Source organism: Crocuta crocuta, unplaced genomic scaffold (genome assembly GCF_008692635.1).
Source record: "Crocuta crocuta isolate KB4526 unplaced genomic scaffold, BGI_CrCroc_1.0 scaffold80, whole genome shotgun sequence".
Taxonomy (NCBI): domain Eukaryota; kingdom Metazoa; phylum Chordata; class Mammalia; order Carnivora; family Hyaenidae; genus Crocuta; species Crocuta crocuta.
Genome location: NW_027527559.1, coordinates 2,138,135 through 2,159,007, shown reverse-complemented (window position 1 = coordinate 2,159,007; position 20,873 = coordinate 2,138,135). Strand labels below are relative to the sequence as shown.

The following is a 20,873-nucleotide window of genomic DNA, read 5'->3' as shown; positions in this document are numbered from 1 at the left end:
TTCATTGGTGCAGAACATTCTGTCGGAGAGTGCGACTAGGCTTCCTGGTGGGGGCGGGATTTGATCACTAAGATCAGCTCTGTTTTATAACACACTTGGATAATGGTGTCATATATAAACTGATTTTTTTAATAAGTTAGAATGTGATATAAAAGATACGTGGAAAAATAAACTGAACCAAATGTAGTTGTTGTTGACTACCTGGAGGGTTTGAGTTTGTCGGGCATCAGGATCCTGAGTAAATACCAACATTTCAGCTCAGCTAACAAACATTTATGAAACCCTTACCACTGGCCTGTATCTCTGTCAAAACAGAGACTGTAAACATAAAAAAGGGAGGCAGCATGCTTCAGGGACTTGTACTGCCTTGAAGAGGGGGTTGGCGTCACCAGTTAAACACACCAACTTAGTTCAAAGCCTGAGATATTGCACCTTAAGAACTCTCATAACTTGCATGTTGTAAATATTTCAATTATAAATAAATAGCCATCTCTTTTCCAATACTTTTTGTATTTTGATTCTTGAGGATTATTTCTTTCTGACATGTGACACTTTACTTTTCTAGGGCAATGGGCTGTTCCGTAGATAGCCTGAAATTCGTAGCTTCGTGGAAAGGCCGACTGCCAGAAGCAAAGCTGCAAATTAAGGTATTTTATTAATTTTTGGTGTTTATCTGAGTCTAAAATTGATATTCCCAACTGTGACTCCAGTCTCCAAGTCATTTCTCTCTTTAGTATAAGGTCAGCAGAAGTAGACTGTATCTCCTATGTGAAACATCCAAAGTTCGAGGTGAAACAACTTGTACCAAACAATCGTTTCTAATGCAAAAATAGGAATCATAGGGACACAACATATTTGAAAATGTAACTTTTGGCAAAAAATGATAAAAATCTTGAACTTCTGTTGGGCTTCCTCCTCTAAGATTCAATTTAATAAGTATGAACTGTCCAGTAAAGCACATAGAAAACATCGTTAGTGACAAACAGACGGAGTCTTGTCCTCAGGGAGCGCACAGTGTGATGGTGCAGCATCGATCCAGCCGTCAGTGGTAGACGAAAGGGAAGCCATCTTTTGTAGCATCAATGTTCCCTGGTAGCTTTCCTGTGAAAAATCTACTACTTTGATTATGATAATGGTGTAACAGTAGGTAATCATTTGAATGTTCATACACAAGTGGCGGAAAGTCTGCAGCGGAGCCCTCTCCCCAGCGATGCCCGCCTTCCTCCACACCAGCAGTGTGTCCTGGCTGACCTGCCCGCGCCCCGTCTACACGGCCAAGCTCCCCACGCCCAGGCCTGCACCCCATCTACAGCTGCTGCTGGTGCCTCATGTGTGGCCGCTGGCGGCTTTCCATGTGTCCCCCGTCCTGCCTTAGGACATATGTCCCCCGTGGTCCTGCCTTAGGACATATGTCCCCCGTGGTCCTGCCTTAGGACGTATGTCCCCCGTGGTCCTGCCTTAGGACGTATGTCCCCCCGGTCCTGCCTTAGGACATATGTCCCCCCTGGTCCTGCCTTAGGACATATGTCCCCCGTGGTCCTGCCTTAGGACGTATGTCCCCCCCGTCCTGCCTTAGGACGTATGTCCCCCCTGGTCCTGCCTTAGGACGTATGTCCCCCCTGGTCCTGCCTTAGGCCAAGCCAGCACCTCCCATTGTAAACCCCCGGATCTGTCCAGCGTAGCACATGTAGTTCAGTTTTTCTTTTTTTTTTTTTCTTAATTTTTTAAAGGTTTATTATTTTGAGAGAAAGGGGGCAGTGAGTGGCAGAGAGACAGAGGAGGAGAGAGAGAGAGAGAGAGGAGAGAGAGGAGAGAGAGAGAATCCTAAGAAGGCTCTGCACTGTCAGCACAGAGCCTGACACAGGGTTTGGGCTCACAGATCCTGAGATCATGACCTGAGCCAACATCAAGAGTTAGATGTTTAAGTGCCTAAGCCACCCAGGCGCCCCTAACTCTTTTTTATTAATGTTTTTCATTCAACTTTCTGATTGTTCTCTTCTTTAAAAACTGATGTCAGAATTCTAAGCTGGGAGCACATACTCTCCTTTAATTATGCTTTTCTCTCACCCTGTTGGAAAAAGAGTAACTTTTTGGCATTTTCCATTCGATTTTTATTAACCTAGAGCCAGCATACGTGTCATTGTAATTAATGACATTTGTATTTTTTTCTAAATGATCTCAACAAATTACGTAATAAAGTATCTGCCCAAGTCGAGCAGTCAGTCTGCAGCGAGACCATGGTGAACCCTGGTCTGAGTCTTTCTGGTGTATTCTCAGATGGAAGGCCCTCCCCTGTTTCCGTAATACCAGCCATCTGTGGCCGCAAAGGAAGGGCCGCCCATGGTCCCGAGAAGGCGGCCACCCGTGCTTCGGCCTGCACACACTCTCACGTTCTCCCTGTTTCTGCAGATGGGCGGCCTGCTGCTGGAAGGCTGCAGCTTCGACGGGAGCCAGCTGTCGGAGAGCCAGCACGACTCGCCCAGCGTGTCACCCGTCCCCCCCTGCTTCGTGGGCTGGGTCCACCAGGTATGCACCTCCGCTGTCGTGAGGGGCTGGTCAGAGTACAGTGTCTGTCTTTTTTACAATGTGTAGGGCATTTTAAAATCTGTATTTTGTTATGGAAAGAACGGCATCATAGTCTTTAGCTTCTAAATCATGTATATCCTGGTAAGAAAATCCCTCTAGTGAGAACACGGTTGCCCCGTGTTCTGTTCCTGTGCTGTGGCAGTTAGCCAGGCACAGCTGGACAGCTCCGCCCGTTCATGCACACGGGATTCCGGTCACGCTGTGTCACCACGCTGGGCGTAGGCACATGACAAAAGCAGGCTTCTTTTTAAACTGAGGTGCATTTGACACACCCCGTCACATTAGTCAGAGGTACGACATGGTGGTTCAGCGGCTCTGTGCTGAGCTGCCCACGAGGTAGCTGCCGCCTGTCCCCACACGGCATAGAACACCGTCCACTGTATTCCCTGTGTTGGGCCCTTCATCCCCGTGACATCCTCATGCCCTAACTGGAAGGCTGTACCTCCCACACACACCCGCATTCTGTCCATCCCCGCCCCCCATACCCTCTGGCCGCCACCAGTCTTCTGTGTTTATGGGTCTGCTTCTGTGTTGTTTAGTCGTTCATTTGTTTCTTAGATTCCACATAGAGATGGAATCTTGTGGTATTTGTCTTTCTGTGACTTATTTCACTTCGTGTAACACATTCTTGGTTTATCCATATTGTCACAAATGGCAAGATCTTGTTCTTTTTTATGGCTGAGTAATTTGTTCTCTGTGTGTATCTGCACATACACACTATCCATTCATACAGTGTCTGTCCACTCACATGTCATCTCCCAGGAGACCCCGAGGTTGCATCCTCACCTTGGCTATTACAGATAATATTGCAGTAAATATAGGAGCATATTTATTGTTTCAAATGAGTATTTTTGTTTTTCTTGGGTAGATATGCAGTAGTGGAATTACTGAACAGTTATGGTATTTTTTAAATGTTTTTTCTTTATTTCTGAGAGAGAGACAGCGTGAGCAGGGGAGGGTCAGAGAGAGAGCGAGACACGGAATCTGAAGCAGCTCCAGGCTCTGAGCTGTCAGCACAGAGCCCGACGCGGGGCTCGAACCCACAAACTGCAAGACCATAACCGGAGCCAAAGTCGGACACTCCACCGACTGAGCCCCCAGGCGCCCTTAGTTATGGTATTTCTGCTTTGAGTTGAGTAACTTCCATGCTGTTTTCCACAGTGGCTACACCAGCTTGCATTCCCGCCAGCAGTGCACAAAGGGTCCTTCTGCCCACGTGCTCAGCAACACTTCCTACCCTTGTCTCCTGACACTCGCCGTCATGGCAGGTGGAAGGTGGTAACCCACGGTGCTTCTCTGATTTGTATTTCTTTGATGTTTACGATGTTGAGCCTCTTTTCGTCTGTATGCTTTCTTGGAAAAATGTCTGCTCTGGTCCTTGACCTGGTTTTTAATCAGAGTATTTGGTTTTCGGCGGGGGGAGGGGGGGAGTTGTATAAGTTCTTTATATATTTTGGATATTAATCCTTTATCAGATATATAATTGCAAATATCTTCATTCAGTAGGTTGCCTTTTATTTTGTTGACCATTTTCTTTGCTGCACAAAAGGTTTAATTTTGGTGTAATTCCAGTACTTCAGTTTTGCTTTTGGGTCCCTTGCCTGAGGAGACATACCTAGAAAAATGTTGTGAAGGCCCGTAACCCATAGCTTACTGCTGTGTTCGCTTCTAGGAGTTATAGGGTATCGGGTTTCACATTTAAGTCATTGATCCATTTTAAGTTTATTTTTGTGTGTGGCCTAAGGAAGTAGTCCAGTGTCATTCTTCTGCAGGCCATGGTCAGTTTTCCCAGCACCATTTATTGCCAAGATTCTTGTTTTTAATTGTGTATCCTTGTAATCTGTTTCATAGGTTGACTGTATGAGCTTGGGTTTGTTTCTGGGCTTTCTTTTCTATGATGTGTGTCTTCTTTTGGGCCAGAACCGTTCTGTTCTGAGCACTGCAGGTTTGTCGTGTATTTTGGAATCCAGGATTGTAACTCCTGCAACTTGGTTCTTCTTTCTCAAGATCGCTTTGGCTATTTAGGGTGTTTTGTGGGTCCATACAGATGTTAGGATTCTTTGTTCTAGTTCTGTGAAAAATGCCATGGGTACTTTGATAGCGATTGCACTGAATCTACAGATGGCTTTGAATTGTGTGGACATTTTAACAACATTAATTTTTCCAGTTCTCTCAATCCTGGTATGTTAACACTTGTTTGTGTCATCTTGTATTTCTTTCATCAGAACTCTATAGTTTGAGGTTACTGGTATTTAACCTCCTAGGTTAAGTGTTTCCTAGGTGCTTTTTTCGTTTTGGTGCAGCTGTGAATAGAATGGTATCCTTAGTTTGTCTGCTGTTTTGTTAAGTGTGCATAGAAATCCAACAGGCTTCTGTATATTCATATCGTGAAACTTCACGGAATTCACTTATTTTAATGGTTTTTGGTGGAGTCTTTAGGGTTTTCTACATAACAGTATTCTGTCATCTGCCAACATTGATAGTACTTTACCACTTAGGATGCCATTTACTTCTTTCTGTTGCCTGACTGTTGTGTCCAGGACTTCCAGTATTACTTTGAATAATTGTGGTGAGAGTGGACTTCTTGTCTGGTTCTTGATCTTCGAGGAAAGGCCCAGTTTCTCACTATTGAGTATGGTTAGCTGTACACTTGTCCCATATGGCCTTCATTATGCTGAGGTAGGTTCCCTCTAAACCCCCTTTGATGAGAGTTTTTATCATGAGTGGATGCTCAATTTTTTTTTTTTTTTTTTGCTTTTTCTCCATCTATTGAGATGATCATATGACTTTTATCCTTAATTTTGTTAATGTGGTCTATGACATGAGTGATCTGCAGATCATTGAAACATCCTCAGGTCCCCTAAATAAATTCCACTCAATCATGGTGGACGATCCTTACAATTTATTGTTGAATGTCCTTTGCTGATATTTTATTGAGGATTTTTGCTCTATATTCTTTAGGGATATTGGTCTTTTTTTTTTTTTTTTTTTGTAGTGTTTTTGGCTGATTTCAATATCAGGGTAATATTTTTGTAGAATGAGTTTGGAAGTTTTCCCTCCTCTCTGATTGTTTAGGATACTTTAGGGATGATAGAGTCTAATTTAAATGTTTGGTAGATGGGTGCCTGTGTAGCTCAGTTGGTTAAGCATCCAACCTCGGCTCAGGTCATGATCTCACAGTTCATGAGTTCGAGCCTCGTGTCAGGCTCTGTGCTGACAGGTCAGAGCCTGGAGCCTGCTTCGGATTCTGTGTCTCCCTCTCTCTCTGCCCCTCCCGGACTTGTGCTCTGTGTATGTGTGTGTGTCTCTGTCACTCAAAAATAAACAAATGTAAATGCTTGGTAGAATTTACTTGTGAAGCCATCTGGCACTAGACTTTGTTGGGAGTTTTTGAATTACTGATTCAATTTAATTATCAGTATTCAGTCTGTTCAGATTTTCTATTTCTTTTTGATTCATTCTTGGAAGATTTTATGTTTTTAGGAATTTCTCCATTTCTTCTAGATTGTCCAGTTTGGTTGCATATAATTTTTCTTAGTGTCATATAATCCTGTCTATTTCTCAGGCATCGCTTGTTACTTCTGTTTCACTTTTGACTTTATGTATTTGGGTCTCTCTTTTTCTTGATGAATCTGGTTAAGGGTCCATCGATTTTGTTTTTCTTCTCAAAGAACTAGCTCTTCTTTCACTGATCTTTTCCTTTTTTTTTTTTTTTTTTTAGTATTTATTTCACCTCTCATCGTTTTTTCCTTCTTTCTACTAACTTAGGGCTTTGTTTTTTTTTTAAGTCTTTTATATGTAAGGTTAGATTATTTAAATGTTTGGTAGATAGTTTCTTGAGGCAGGCTTGCATCAATATAAATTTCTCTTAGAGGTGTTTTGGTTGTGTGCCAATGTTTTTGGACTAATGTTTTTTCATGTTCAACTCAACCATGAGTTGGTTTTAGATTTCCTTTTTTTTAATGTTTTTAATGTTTATTTTTGAGAGAGAGTCAGAGAGAGAAGGAGACACAGAATCCAAAGCAACCTCCACGTTCTGAGCTGTCAGCACAGAGCCCAACGCGGGGTTTGAACCCATGAACCGGGAGATCATGACCTGAGCTGAAGTCAGACACCCAGCCGCCTGAGTGGTTCCTTTCAGATTTCTGCACTGACCGACCTGTTGGTGGCATGTGGTTTAGCTTCCACCTGTGGGATTTTTTTTTTTTCTCTTATATCCTTGTGGTCAAAATAGCAGCTTGATATGATTTCACTCTTCTTTAATATATTTAGACTTGTTTTGTTGACTAATGGGGGTGATCTATTATAGGGAAAATTCCATGTCCACTTGAAAAGAATGTGTATTCTGTGGGTTTTGCATGGAATGTTCTAAATATATGTGGTCTAATATGTCATACAAAGAAATGGTTTCCCTGTTTGTTTTTGCCTGCATGATTTCTCTGATGGTGTAGATGGTGGGTTCAAGTCCCCTACCATTAATGTAGTACGTCTGTTGATTCTTGCTTTGTATGTACAAATGTGGGGTGCGTATATATTCACAATTGTTACATGCTCTTATCACACAGTGCCCTTCCTTGCCTTGTTACAGTCTTTAACGTCTGTTTTGTCTCACATACATATTTGCTATCTCATGGTTTGTCCTTTATTCCATTTTCATGAATTATCTTCTTTTTCAGCCTGTGCATGTCTTGATGTCTAAAGTGAGTCCCCCACAGGCAGCATATGGATGGATGGGTCTCGTTTTGTTAACCATTCACCCCATGTCTATTGATTGAGCACTTAGACTATTTCCATTTAAAGTAATTGTTGATGAGAATTATTGCCATTTTGTTCATTTTCTGGTTGTTTTTGTACTTTTTTTTCTTTCACCATCTTTTGCTCTATTTCCTAGTGATATATGGATGACTGTAGTGTTCTGCTGGACTTTGATTTTTTGGGTATCTGTTGTGCATTTTTGTTTTGCAGTTACCATGAGGTTCGTACATAGGATGCTAGGATTATAGCAGTCTATATTATGTTCCTGGCCACATGAAGTTTGAATACATTCTAAAAGAACTTCATTTTTACTGTCTCTTTGATTTTCTAAGTCCCTTAACACTAATTTTTAAAATAATTGATTTTATTGCTTTGAACCTTCATACTGGGTTTTTAGGGGCTTGCTCTTCTAGCATTACTGTGTGTTTGCTGTGATTGATAAAATAATTGTTGTCTGATTATGGCCCTTCCTTTTCCCCTTAAAGAAGTCCTTTTTAACATTTAGGGCTGTTTAGTAATGATTAACTCCTTTTAGGTTTGTCTGGTAAACTCTTTCTCTCTCCTTCAACTCTGAATGGTAGACTTTCAGGGTGAGGTTTTTTTACCTACCTTCCATCGCTTAGAATGGATCATGTGCCTTGGATCTGGCCTGGAAACTTTCTGTTGAAAAATCAGCCGATAGCCTTAGGGGGTTTCCCTGATAGAGCTAGTTGCTTCTCTTGTGCGCCTTAAAAAATTCTCTCTTTGCACCTAATAGTATTTTAATTGTTGTGTTTCATCATGTGGACCTCCCTGGGTTCACCTTGTTGGGAGCTCTCAGGGCTTCCTGAGCATGGATGTATGTTTCTTTTCCCAGGTGCGGGATGTTTTCAGCTTCTGCTCAAGGTTTCTGTCCCTTTCCCTGTCCTCTCTGAGACTCCCCAAATACGCATGTTGTCCAAGAGGATCCCTCAGTTTACCCTTTTTGCTATGCAGCGCAAGTGTTTCCCATTACCCTGTCTTCCCAATAGCTGATCAATTCTTCTGCAGCCTCTAACCTACTATAGTTTCATTTCAGTTATTCTTCATTTCTGATTAGTTCTTTCTTATATTTTCTCTTTGTTGAAGTTCTCACGGAGTTCATCTCCTCTCCTCTATGACCATTTCTTTGAACTCTCTTGGTTACCATGCTTCCTTTCATTCCATTGAGGTTTTCTCTTGTTCTTTCATTTGGAGCATATTCTTCTGTTTCCTCATTTTACTTGACTTCCTGTGTTGCCAGGAATTAGGCAGACATCTGTTTCTACCCAGCGTGAATGGTCTTGTGTCTGGTCGTCACCTCTGTAGGCTGTGTGCCCCCGGTGACCAGGGCTGGCCGCCTGGAGCTGGGGCTTCCCTAGTGCGGTGGCTGTAGCTAATGTGGGCACAAGCTGGGCCATCCCAGTCCCCTTCACACAGAGGACCCCCTGGAAGGACGGCTGGAACATCGTGGGGCCGTCTGTGCCAGGGGGTGCTGTGACACGTCGTCTGGTGCCGCAGTGTGTCACCGGGTGGCACAGCTGGGGCTGCCACGAGTGCTGATGAGCGGTGTCCCGGTGTGGGCCAGCATCCCGGGGCTCGCTGAGGCGCCCACACCCTGCTCCCCTCTCCTCCAGCAAGGTGCAGGGAAATGAACTCAGTCACCACCAGCAGCCTCTCCGCCCCGAGTTCCAGCAGCGCCCCTCCCTTCAGCAGGCGTTGTAGGCCGCATCTTTTATATTCCAGTTGCTCTTTTAAACTATATCTTTTCCTCTGTGAGCCACTGTGTCCAGAGCTGGGAGGGGGTGGGGCCTGGGGATGGCTCCAGACCCCAGCCTCACCGTGCTGGCAGGGTGGAGGGGTTCCCCAGGCCCTAGCCTGGAGAGCTCCAGCAGCTGTCCCCGGTCGGTGGGACTCGAGGGCCACTTTCCTTACATTTCACTTGTCTGTTGAAACCATGGCTTTTCTTCTGCGCTCCTGTGCAGAGGAGTCTGCTCCTGGTCCCTGAGGACTGTCCCTGCCCTGGGGTTCCTCATGTGGGAGGACATTCCCTCTGTTACCTGCACCTGGTTCCCCGCTCCCTTCTCTCTGTGCGACGTCTCCTGTGCAGCCAGCCGAGGGTCTGGTGTCCGTGGTGGAGAGGATTCAGGGTCATCCTGCGTGACCATCTCAGAAGCTTCCGAAAAAGTGAAGAAAACAGTCTTGACAAAGACTTATTTTGTTAACATTTCCCTCTTTAAAAGCCTCATAGAACTTTCAACCACGGAACTTGGGAGAAATTTGTTCTTAAAACACAAAATAATTGTCAATGAAGCACGCAGCTCTTATTTAAATACAAGTATGAGTATATGTGAGTACACTTTAAGGTTTTCATTATATATGTAATGACTAAACACTATTTCATATACTGCTTACTACAAGGAAATGTGTTTTCTCATTGAGAAGTGGTGCATTAAAGTTTCTAGTAATTTTAATTCCCTTTATAACAAAAAGCCTCAGAATATTTATTTTTAAGAAATAAGGCGGTAGTAATAATCAGCAGTCATTGCTCAGAGAGCTAACAGAGCAGCCTCTGGCCTCAAAGAGCATACGTTTTTCTACAGTACTCCCTTTTCCCCCATATCAGCTCCATTTTCCCTAGGTTTGGAGTGACTTACCTGATAGAAAAGGGAGTGATTAATATTTATTTCAATCTATTAATTCTGGTAAGAAATTTATTTCAAAAAGTTGGTAAGCTAAAGATTACACACAGGTAGGTGAATAAAACTGAAAGTTAAATACAAAAGTTAGGGTTGGAATTTGCTAAGGATTTTTAACCATAACGTATAAAGCTGTATATAATCACAGAGATTAATTCAAATGTATGCAAATTAAGTGTTAATTCTCTGGAAAACAAAATTAAATGCCATGTAATGACCTTGATGGAGGAAAAAATAGGAGGTGTAGAAGCACCAGCGATAAAAGCAGCGCGTGGAGAATAACTGAGCAGTTGTAAATGCAGAAGAAATGATCTGGAACAGCACTCACATCATTGGCCAGAAACCGACTGCAAATCAGGAACACAGTGTGGGTGCGGGTGCGGGCGGGTCCAGGGGCTGTGTGCAGGGCGAGCAACAGGACGTTACCAGAGTGAGGATTTGCTGCTCCATCGTATTTTACTTTATCATTTCTATCCAATCTCATTTACCAGATTTTAACCATCACGATTGGAATAGAGAGATAAAAACAATTTAATTAGAAAAATAGTCCTTGTACAGAGAGGTAAAATGAATTCAAATATTTAGCTAGTGAAAGAAATGGCTCAAAGATAATATGAATTTTTTACTTTTATGAAAGGGATTTCCTTCACAATGTTAGGATTTATGGTCCTTCTCTGCCCTCCCCCTTCCCACCCTCTACAGTGAGCGCCTTCCTTCTCTATAAACTTACTTTCTTGTATGAGAAGAGGCACCTGCGCAGGGGTCTCAGAGCAGTGTTGGGAGTCCCACCTCCACAGCCAATGAGCTGGGTGATTTGGACCCAGTTACCTACCCTCACTGACCCGTTTGCTCCTTTGGAATTGGAGACAATGATGCTTGCGCAGCACCGCGGTGAGGATGAAGTAAGTTCCTGTGCATATGAGGTGTACCTGGCACAGCGCCTCGCGGGTCTCCTTTATCGTGGCGCTAATGTGTTTGAGTGAGTATTTTTACAATAGCGTGATGACAATTACATTCCTATATACCACGTATTACCTTGAACACTGAGGTTACACAACCCACTTTTTTCCATCAAAGAGTCTTGTGTTGAGTGGGCTAGGCTCAGAGTTGGGAGTACAGTTACGGAGGCTTACAAAAACCGTCCGGTGGATGAGAGGCGTCGGGTGTACGACGTGTAAGCAGATGAAGGTCACGAAGGAGGCATCTCTCACTGGCTGTAGTCACAGTGCGAGTAAGAAGAGCCCCAGGAAGCGGCAGGAGGGGGAAGCAAGGTGCTCCGCACACAAGGGGCAGCGAGCTTGAATGCCAGGCCGTGGGCCTGAAAGAGGTCGTGGTGTTCTGGGAACTGCGGGTCACATCGGACAGGGCAGAGCATGTAGTTAGAAAGGCGGGCCACCGTGGCCTCTGGGCTGAGTTGGTGACAGAGGAAGACCCTGGCCTCACGTCCTCCAGGACACAGCAGATGCTCCTGTTAAAAAGCAGTTCCTGCTGACGGAGCCTGAGGGCCGACTGGGCTCTCTGCACAGCGACCCTGCACAGGGACCGCGCAGAGAACGGCGAGAGGGACGAGGTCAGGTGTGGGAGGGGTNCTGCTGCACGGTCGCGCAGGCACATCTTAACGACCCCAGGCTGCTTCAGCGGCGCCCCGGGGCACCCCGAGACCTGCTGGCTCAAGTCTCCTGCCCTTCCGGGCGCCCTTCCACGTGCCCGGCCCGTGCCTTTTGAGTCCAGCTGCCCTGCAGGACGCCCCCAGGGGGACGCACCACAGAACACCCAGCCCGCAGCCCACAACTGCAGTCACCTTGTCAGGGTGTCCCCTGGGTGGAGCCCCTGGGACAGCCCAGCCTGTGCCCGTTCGGATCCGGTCGCCTCGTCAGGTTCGCCCTGAGCAGAGCACGCTGCAGTCCCAGCGCCGCTGGGCAGGTGGGGTGCCCTTATCCAGAGCGCCCTGGGGCCCGCTGGCCAGCTCGACGTCAGCTTCCCGCCGCATCAGGGCGCCCCTGCAGCCCCTCTCAGCGTGCACCAGGGACCCCAGCCAGCCGGCTCACATCATCAGGCACACAGTCTACACAGGGACAATCACAGAAGACACCACTCTGTGAAGTTCAAGTAGCTGCTGCACCTCAAACAACACGACAACACACAGAAGGTCCAGCACAAGGTGGAGACAGAGTATACTCCAACCCGAAGAACAGGATATAACCCCCTAACTAGAACTAAATGAAATTGAGGCAAGCAGTACATGTGATAGAGTTTAAAGTAATGATCATAAAAATCCTCACCAGACTAAAGAATGGAAGATCACAGTGACATCAACAAACTTGCAGAATATATTTAATAACCAATCAGAATTGAAGAATTTGGTATCTGAAATGAAAAATACACCAGAGTCAATCAACAGACGATGCAGAGGAATGGATTGGTGATCTGGAAGACAGGGCCATGGAAAGCACCCAAGCTGAATAGTAAGAAGAAAAAAGAATTTTTAAAAATTAGGGTGGGGTGCCTGAGCTCAGTTAGCTTAGCATCAGACTGGCTCCGGTCATGATCTCACATTTTGNCATGGAAAGCACCCAAGCTGAATAGTAAGAAGAAAAAAGAATTTTTAAAAATTAGGGTGGGGTGCCTGAGCTCAGCTTAGCATCAGACTGGCTCCGGTCATGATCTCAAATTTTGTGGGTTCAAGCTCCACATCAGGTTCTGTGCTGACAGCTCAGAGCCTGGAGCCTGCTTCCAATTCTGTGTCTCCTCCCTCTGTCTCTGCTCCCCCCCTGCTTGCACTCTCTCTCTCTCTCAAAAATAAACATTTAAAAAATGAGGATAGGTTAAAGGGTATCTTGAGCAAAATCAAGCAAGCAAACAAACATTAACATTATAGGAGTCCCAGAAGCAGAGAGAAAGAGGCAGAAAATTTCCCTAACCTGGGAGAGCAGACATCCAGGGTCAGGAAGCACAGAGAGTTCCAAACAAGATGAACTCAAGGAGGTCCACCAATACTCAAGAATTCAAATGACGAAAGTAGTGTTAAAGAGAAATTTTAAAAACAGAGAAGCAAAAAGTTATATACCAAGGAAACTCCTATTAGCTATCAGCTGATTTTTCAATAAAAGCTTTGAGGGCCAGATGAGAGTGGCATGATATTTTCAAAGTGATGAAAAGAAAAACCTACAACAAAGAATGCCCAGCAAATGTATCCTTCAAAATTGGGTATGAGTTTCCCACCACTATACAGCTGGCCTGACAAAAAAACGTGACAGGGATTTATTTAAGTAGAAGAGGAAACGCTATAATTAGAAATTAGAAAAGTATGACTACAAAGATATAAAATATAAAATATGGAAGATGGAGTAAAAAAAAACGTTTAGAGTATGTCCAAACTTTAATGACCATGAACTAAATATAGACTTGCTAAATACTCATGGCAACCACCAGCCCAAACCTATGATATACAAAAATTTTAAAAAGCCAAGCACAGTACTACAGAAACTCATCAATTAGTAATAAACAGGGCAGGCGGAAAAGCAGATACTAGAGAAGAATTACAAACAAACAAAAAAACCTAGAAATAGTGAACAAAATGACAATAAGTGAATTCCTATGAATAATTACTTTAAGTATAAACGGTCTAAATGCTGTAATCAGTAAACACAGGGTGATTGGATAGAAATACAAGACCCACCTGTAGGCTGCCTACAAGAGACTCTTGCAGACCTAGAAACACAGACTAAAAGTGAAAGAATGGAAAAATACAGCATGCAAATAGAATGGAGAGGAAAAAAGCCAGGGTGACAATACTTACACAAAATAGACTTTAAAATAGACTGTAACAAGAGGGACGTCTGGGTGGCTCAGTCACATAAGCGTATGACTTTGGATCAGGTCGTGATCTCATAGTTTGTGAGTTTGAGCCTCGCTCTCAGGCTCAGTGCTAACAGCTTACAGCCTGGAGTCTGCTTTGAATTCTGTGTCTCACTCTCTGTCCCTCCCCTGCTCATGCTCTGTCTCTCTCTTTCAAAATAAACATTTTAAAAAGTTGAAATATAAAACACACTTTAACAAGAAAGAAAGAAGGGCATCATATAACAAAAATGGGGTCAGTCCATCAAGATTGTGTAACAATTGTATTTACGCACCCCACATTGGAGCACCTAAATACATGAAACAAATATTAACAGAGAGACACTGATAGTAATACAATAATAGTAGAGGACTTTGACAACCACTTACGTTATCTTTGCAGAAAACCAAGTGCATGATAAGCACTGAGTAATGTATAGAATTGTTGAATCACAATATTGTACACCTGAAACTAAGAGAACACAGTTTGTTAACTGTACTGGAACTTAAAGAATAATAAAATAATGATAAAATAAAAACAGTGGTCCACATTCTTTGGAACACAGGAAAAGCAGTTCTAAGATGGAAATATCTATTCAGTCCTACCTCAGGAAACAAGAAAAAGTTCAAATAAACAACCTAATCATGAACCTAAAGGAGCTATAAAAAGAACAAACCCAAAAGCAGCAGAAGGAAGGAAATAAAAACATTAGAGCAAAAATAAGTGATAGAGACACACACAAAAATAGGAGCTGTTTCTTTGAAAAGATGAACAAAACTGATAAGCCTCTAACCAGACTCGTCAAAAGAAAAAAAAAGACTTAAATACAGAAACTCACAAATGAAAGAGAAATAACAAGACCATAGAAATACAAGCAATTGTAAGAAAATATTGTGAAAAATTATACACCAACAAATTGGAACTGAAATGAAATTCATAAATTTCTAAAAACATATGAACTACCAAAACGGAACCAGGAAGAAACAAAATTTGAACAGACTGATTACCAGCAATGAAATTGAATCAGTTATCAAAAACTACCAACAAACAAAAGTCAAGGGCCAGATGGCTTCCCAAGGCAATTCTACCAAGCATTTAAAGAAGAGTTAATACCTATTCTGCTCATACTATTCAAGAAAATAGAAAAGGATGGAAATTTTCCAATTCATTCTACAAGGCTGATTACGCTGATAGCAAAACCAGATAAAGACTTCACTAGAAAAGAGAACTATAGGCTAATATCTCTGATGAACATGGATGCAGATATTCTTAATAAAATATTAGCAAACCAAATCCAACAGTACATTAAAAAAAATCATTCACCACAAACAAGTCAGATCTATTTCCATAATGAATACGAGGGTGGTTTGATATTTGTAAATCAACATGATACATCATATCAATAAGAGAAGTGATTTTTAAAAAACTCAGTAGTTGCAGAAAAAGGATTTGACAGACTACAACATACATTTATGGTAAAAGGCCTCAACAAAGTAGATGTAGAGGGAGTCTTACTCCCCATAATAAAGGCCATGTATGAAAAACTGACAGTGAACATCACATTCAGTGGTGAAAAACTGAGAGCTTTTCACAAGACAAAGTAATCCACTCTTACAACTTGTATACAACATAGTACTGGAAGTTGTAGACACAGCAAGCAGACAACAAAAATCAAAGTCATCCTGATCAGTAAGGAAGAAGTCAGACTTTTATTTGCAGGTGATGACATGATACTATAGAGAATACTCTAAAGACTCCACTGAAAAACCACTTAGAACTGATTAATGAATTGAATATACAGAAATACATGGCATTACATCAGGGAAATGTAAATCAAAACGACAATGAAATACTGCTTCACACTTGTCAGAATGGCTAAAAACAACAACCCAAGCAACAAGATTGGCAAGGATTAGAGAAAAGGGAACCCTTGTTCACTGCTGGTAGGAATGCAGACTGGTGCAGTCACTGTGGAAAACAGTATGGAGGTTCCTCAAAAAGTTAAAAATAGAACTACCCTACTCAGGTAATCACACTCCTGAGTGTTTACCAAAAAATACAAAACACTAATTCAAAAGTATACATACATCCCTATGGTTATAACATTATTTATAACAAGCCAAATTATGGAAGCAGCCCAAGTGTCCATGGGTAGATGAATGAATAAAGAAGATGCAGCGTGTGTGTGTATGTACAATGGAATATTCCTCAGCCATAAAAAGAATTAAGTCTTGCCATTTTTTTTTAATGTTTTGTTTACTATATAGAGAGAGACAGCATGAGCAGGGGAGGGTCAGAGAGAGGGGGAGATACAGAATCTGAAACAGGCTCCAGGCTCTGAGCTAGCTGTCAGCACAGAGCAAAAGCAGGGCTCAAACCCACGGATCGTGAGATCATGACCTGAGCCAAAGTCAGACACTTAACCGACTGAGCCACCCAGGTGCCCCTAAGTCTTGCCATTTTCAACAATGTGGATGGAGCTAGAGAGCATTATGCTAAGTGAAAGAAGCTGGAGAAAGACAAATAGGATATGATTTCACTCATATGTGGAAGAAACAAAAGAAACAGGCAAAGGTATTTTAAAAAGAGAGGAAGAGACAAGCCAGGAAACAGACTGCATATTAATTCTAGGGAACACCCTGAAAGTTACTGGGGGGCAGGGAAGGGTATTGGTGGGTGGATGGGGATTAAGGAGTGCACTGGTGAGGAGCACCGAGTAATGTATGTATTTAAGAAGGAATTCTATTGCATTTCATGAAGCAGCAGAAAGACAAGAAACCAATCCCATTGTAAATTTACAATTGCACCCACATAATAAGATACCAAAGAATAAACCTAACCAAAGAGGTAGAAGACTTATACTCTGAAAACTATAAAACATCAATGAAAGAAATTGAAGATAACACAAAGAAACAAAGAGAGTCCATGCTCCTGGATGGGAAGAGAAAATGCTGTTAAAATGTCTATACTATCCAAAGCAATCTACACATTTAATGCAATCCCTAAAAAAATATGAACAGCATTTTTCATGGAACTAGAATAAACAATCATAAAATATGTGTAGAACCAGAAAACCCGAAAGCCAGAGCAACCCGGGCGGGGGGTGGGGGGTGGGGCCAACAACTGAAGGTATCACAATTCCAGACTTAAAGTTATGTATGTTATGAAACTACAGTAGTTAAAACCTATGGTACTGGCACAAGAATAGACAAATAGATCAATGGCACAGAACAGAAAGCCCAAAAGTAAAGCCACATTTATATGGTCAATTAATCTATGACAAAGGAACCAAGAATATTCAATGGAAAAAAAACCTCTTCAACAAATGGTTTTGGGAAAACTGGACAGCAGCATGCAGAAGAATGAAACTGGACCATTTTCTTACACCATCCACAAAAATAAACTCAAAATAGGTTACGGACCTAAATGTGAGACAGGAAACCATGAAAATCATGGATGAGGACACAGGCAGCAATTTCCCTGACGTTGGTCATTGCAGTTTCTTACTAGGTATGTCTCTTGAGGCAAGGGAAACAAAAGCAAAAATAACCTATTGGAGCTACATCAAAATAAAAAGCTTCTGCACAACAAAGAAAACCAGCAACAAAACTAATGGATAGTCTACTGAATGGAAGAAGATATTTGCAAATGACATATCCAATAAAGGGTTACTATCCAAAATACATAAAAAATGTATCCAACTCAACACACACACAAAAATAATCCAAATAAAAATGGGCAGAAGACATGACTTAAATTTCTCTAAAGAAGACATCCAGATGGCCAACAGATATTTGAAAACATGTTCCACATCACTCATCATCAGGGAAATACAAATCAAAGCCACTATTAGACATCACTTCACACGTCAGAATGGCTAAAATGAAAAGCACAAGAAACAGCCAGTAGCGTTGAGGATATGAAGAAAATGTTAGTCTCATGCACTGTTGGTGGGAATGTAAATTGATACAGCTACTGTGGAAGACAGTAAGGAAGTTCTTCAAAAAATTAAAAAAAAAAATTAAATAGAACTGCCTTAGAATCTAGTAATTCCACTACTGGGAATTTACCCAAAGAATATGAAGACACTAATTCAAAAAGGTACATGCACCCCAGTGTTATCTACAGTAGCCAAGATACAGCAGCAACAAAATGTCCGTGGATAGGTGACTGGATAAAGATGTGGTGTACACACACACACATACACTGGGATATTACTCAGCCATAAAAATGAATGAAATCCTTCCATTTGCAACAACATGGATAGAACATGAGAATACAATGCTAAGTGAAATAAGCATGTTAGAGAAAGAGAAATACCATATGATTTCACCCATATGTAGAATTTAAGAAACAATGAAGGAGGGCACTTGTTGGTATTAGCATTGGGCGTTATATGGAAACCAACTTGACAATAAACAATTTAATAAAAAAATAAAAATAAAAATATGAATATAAAAAAATGAACAAAAAAATACAAACCAAAACACATTCTTAACTATAGAGAATAAACTGGTACTTAACAGAAGGGAGGTCAGTGTGGAAATGGGTTAAATAGGTCACAGGGAATAAGATTACATTTATCTTGATGAGCACTGAGTAACAGTAGTATATGGAACTGCTGAATCACTATATTGTATATTTGAAACTTACATAACACTCTAGGTTAACTATGCTGCAATTAAATAAATTTTAAAAAATCCCATTTACAGAATAAAATACATAGGATACACTTAAATAGGGAGGTGAAAGACCTATAGTCTACAAATTATATAACATTAAATAAATCAAAGATGACACAGAAATATATTTCATTCCCGAGGAGTGAAAGAGTATTGTTAAATGTGGATATTACTGAAAGGATTCAGTGCAGTCCTTATTAAAATACCAACATTTTTCACCTATCTAGAATAAATAATACTAAAGTATGTATGGAGCCACAACAGACCCCAAGTAGCTGAAGCACTCTTGAGCAATAACCAGTCTGGAGGCATCATAATCTCAGATTTCAAAATATAATACAAATCTTTAGTAATCAAAACACTATGGTACTAGCCCAAAAATAGACACATAGATCAATGAAACAGAATAGAGAACCAGAAATAAACCTGTGCTTATATGGTCAATGAATAGACAGCACGGAAAACAATAATACACAATGTGGGAAAAACATCTCTTCAATAAATATTGCTGGGAAAACTGGACCATTTTCTTACACCATACACAAAAATAAACTCAAAACAGGTTAAAGATCTAAATTTGAGATAAGAAACCATAAAACTCCTGGCAGCAGCAAAAACAGGCAGTAATTTCTTTGACATCAGCTCTTGCAACATTTTTCTAGATGTGCCTTATTGGACTAGGGAAACAAAAGTAAAAGTAATCTATTGAAATAACACCAGAAATAAAAAGGTTTTGTACAGTTAAAGAAACCTCTACAAAATGAAAAAACAGTCTGCTAAATTGGAGAAGATATTTCCAAATGATATATCCAGTAAGTGGTTAATACCCAAAATATATGAAAAATTTATTCAGTTCAAGATCAAAAGAAACAATCCCATTACAAATGGGCAGAAGACATGAACAGACATTTCTCCAAAGAAGACATCCAGATGGCCAACCGACACGTGAAAAGATGCTCAACATCACTCATCATCAGGAAGTGCAAATCAAAACTACACTGAGATACCATCTCACACATGTCAGAATGGCTAAAATCAACAAAACAAGGAACAACAGGTGCTGTTGAGGATGTGGAGAAAAAGTTAGTCTCATGCACTCTGGTGGGAATGTAAATTGATGCAGTCACTGTAGAAGACAGTATGGAGCTTCCTTAAAATATTAAGAATAGAACTCCCCTACGACCCAGTAATTCATCTACTGGGTATTTACCCAAAGGAAATGAAAACACCAATTTAAAAAAGGTACGTGCATGCCTGTGTTCATTGCAGCATTACGTACAATAGCCAAGATAATGGATACAATCAAGTGTTCATCAGTAGATGAACGGAGAAGGTATAGTCTATAATCTACAGTGGAACATTTCTCAGCCATAAAAAAGAGGGAAATCTTGCCATTTGTGACAACGTGGATGGACCCACAGGGTATTAGGCTAATTTAAAGAAGTCAGAGAAAGACAAATGCTGTATGACTGCACAGGGAACATAGTCAGCGGTGTTGTTTGCCACAGTTGTGGTGACCCAGTGGAACATATAGACTTGTCCAGTTACATGCTCTACTCCGACTCTAATGAAACATGGTGAATCAGCTACACTTCACTAAAAAACAAAGGCAGGCCGAGACCACGTATGACAAGCCACATAACCATGCCCAAGGCTCACAGCACATACGGCTAGCAGGGTCTAGAACGTGACTGTGGTGAGGTGTCACCCAATTCATCTGAGAGGGTAGATGTGGTCACAGTGTGGAACACACTCCCCCTTTGTCACAGGCCTGGGGTCTGATCAGGTAGCCGTTTTCCTGGTTTGCTGCTAAAGAAGCTGGCTGTCCAGTGAATTGAGTGATTGTTCACAGGTCCTACAATGGTAGCACTCATGTCAACAGTAAAAATTAGCATTTATTTGTACTGATTATGTGCCAAGCACGTATGTGTGTCTTGCAGATTACATAGACCTTCTGAGAAAGTCTGAGATAGGAATTTTCATCTCCATTGTAATAAGGAAAATGGAAGCTTCAGAGATTGTATAATGTGATGACCCCACGGGGGCAGGCCAGCAGCTAACGTTCCACGCTGGGCGCCATCTACTGCTCAGGCCAGGCCCCAGGCAGCCGAGCAGTGTGAGCCTGCGTGGCCCCGCTGTGCAGCTGGGGGCCATGTGACCGTGACCTGTGCATGGTTTTCCCATGGTTACGATAGCCCACAGTTGGGAAGAGTAGGTCATGAGGTGGGAAAATCATATGAAGTTCAGATCAGCGTCCACGAGTACAGTCTGGGGGGAAGGGAGCCCTGACAGCAAGATGGGTCTCGTCGGCTTCCA

At 42.0% G+C, this 20,873-nt stretch overlaps 1 protein-coding gene across 1 annotated transcript in view; it reads left to right on the top strand.

Moving 5' to 3' along the window:
• Window positions 1–20,873, top strand: part of DYNC2H1 (dynein cytoplasmic 2 heavy chain 1) — a 301,089-nt gene that overhangs the window by 272,906 nt on the left and 7,310 nt on the right. The window contains exons 88-89 of the mRNA XM_077770023.1: window positions 566–647; window positions 2,410–2,526. Of these exons, the coding sequence (XP_077626149.1) occupies window positions 566–647; window positions 2,410–2,526 (199 nt within the window). The remainder of the gene's footprint in view (window positions 1–565; window positions 648–2,409; window positions 2,527–20,873) is intronic.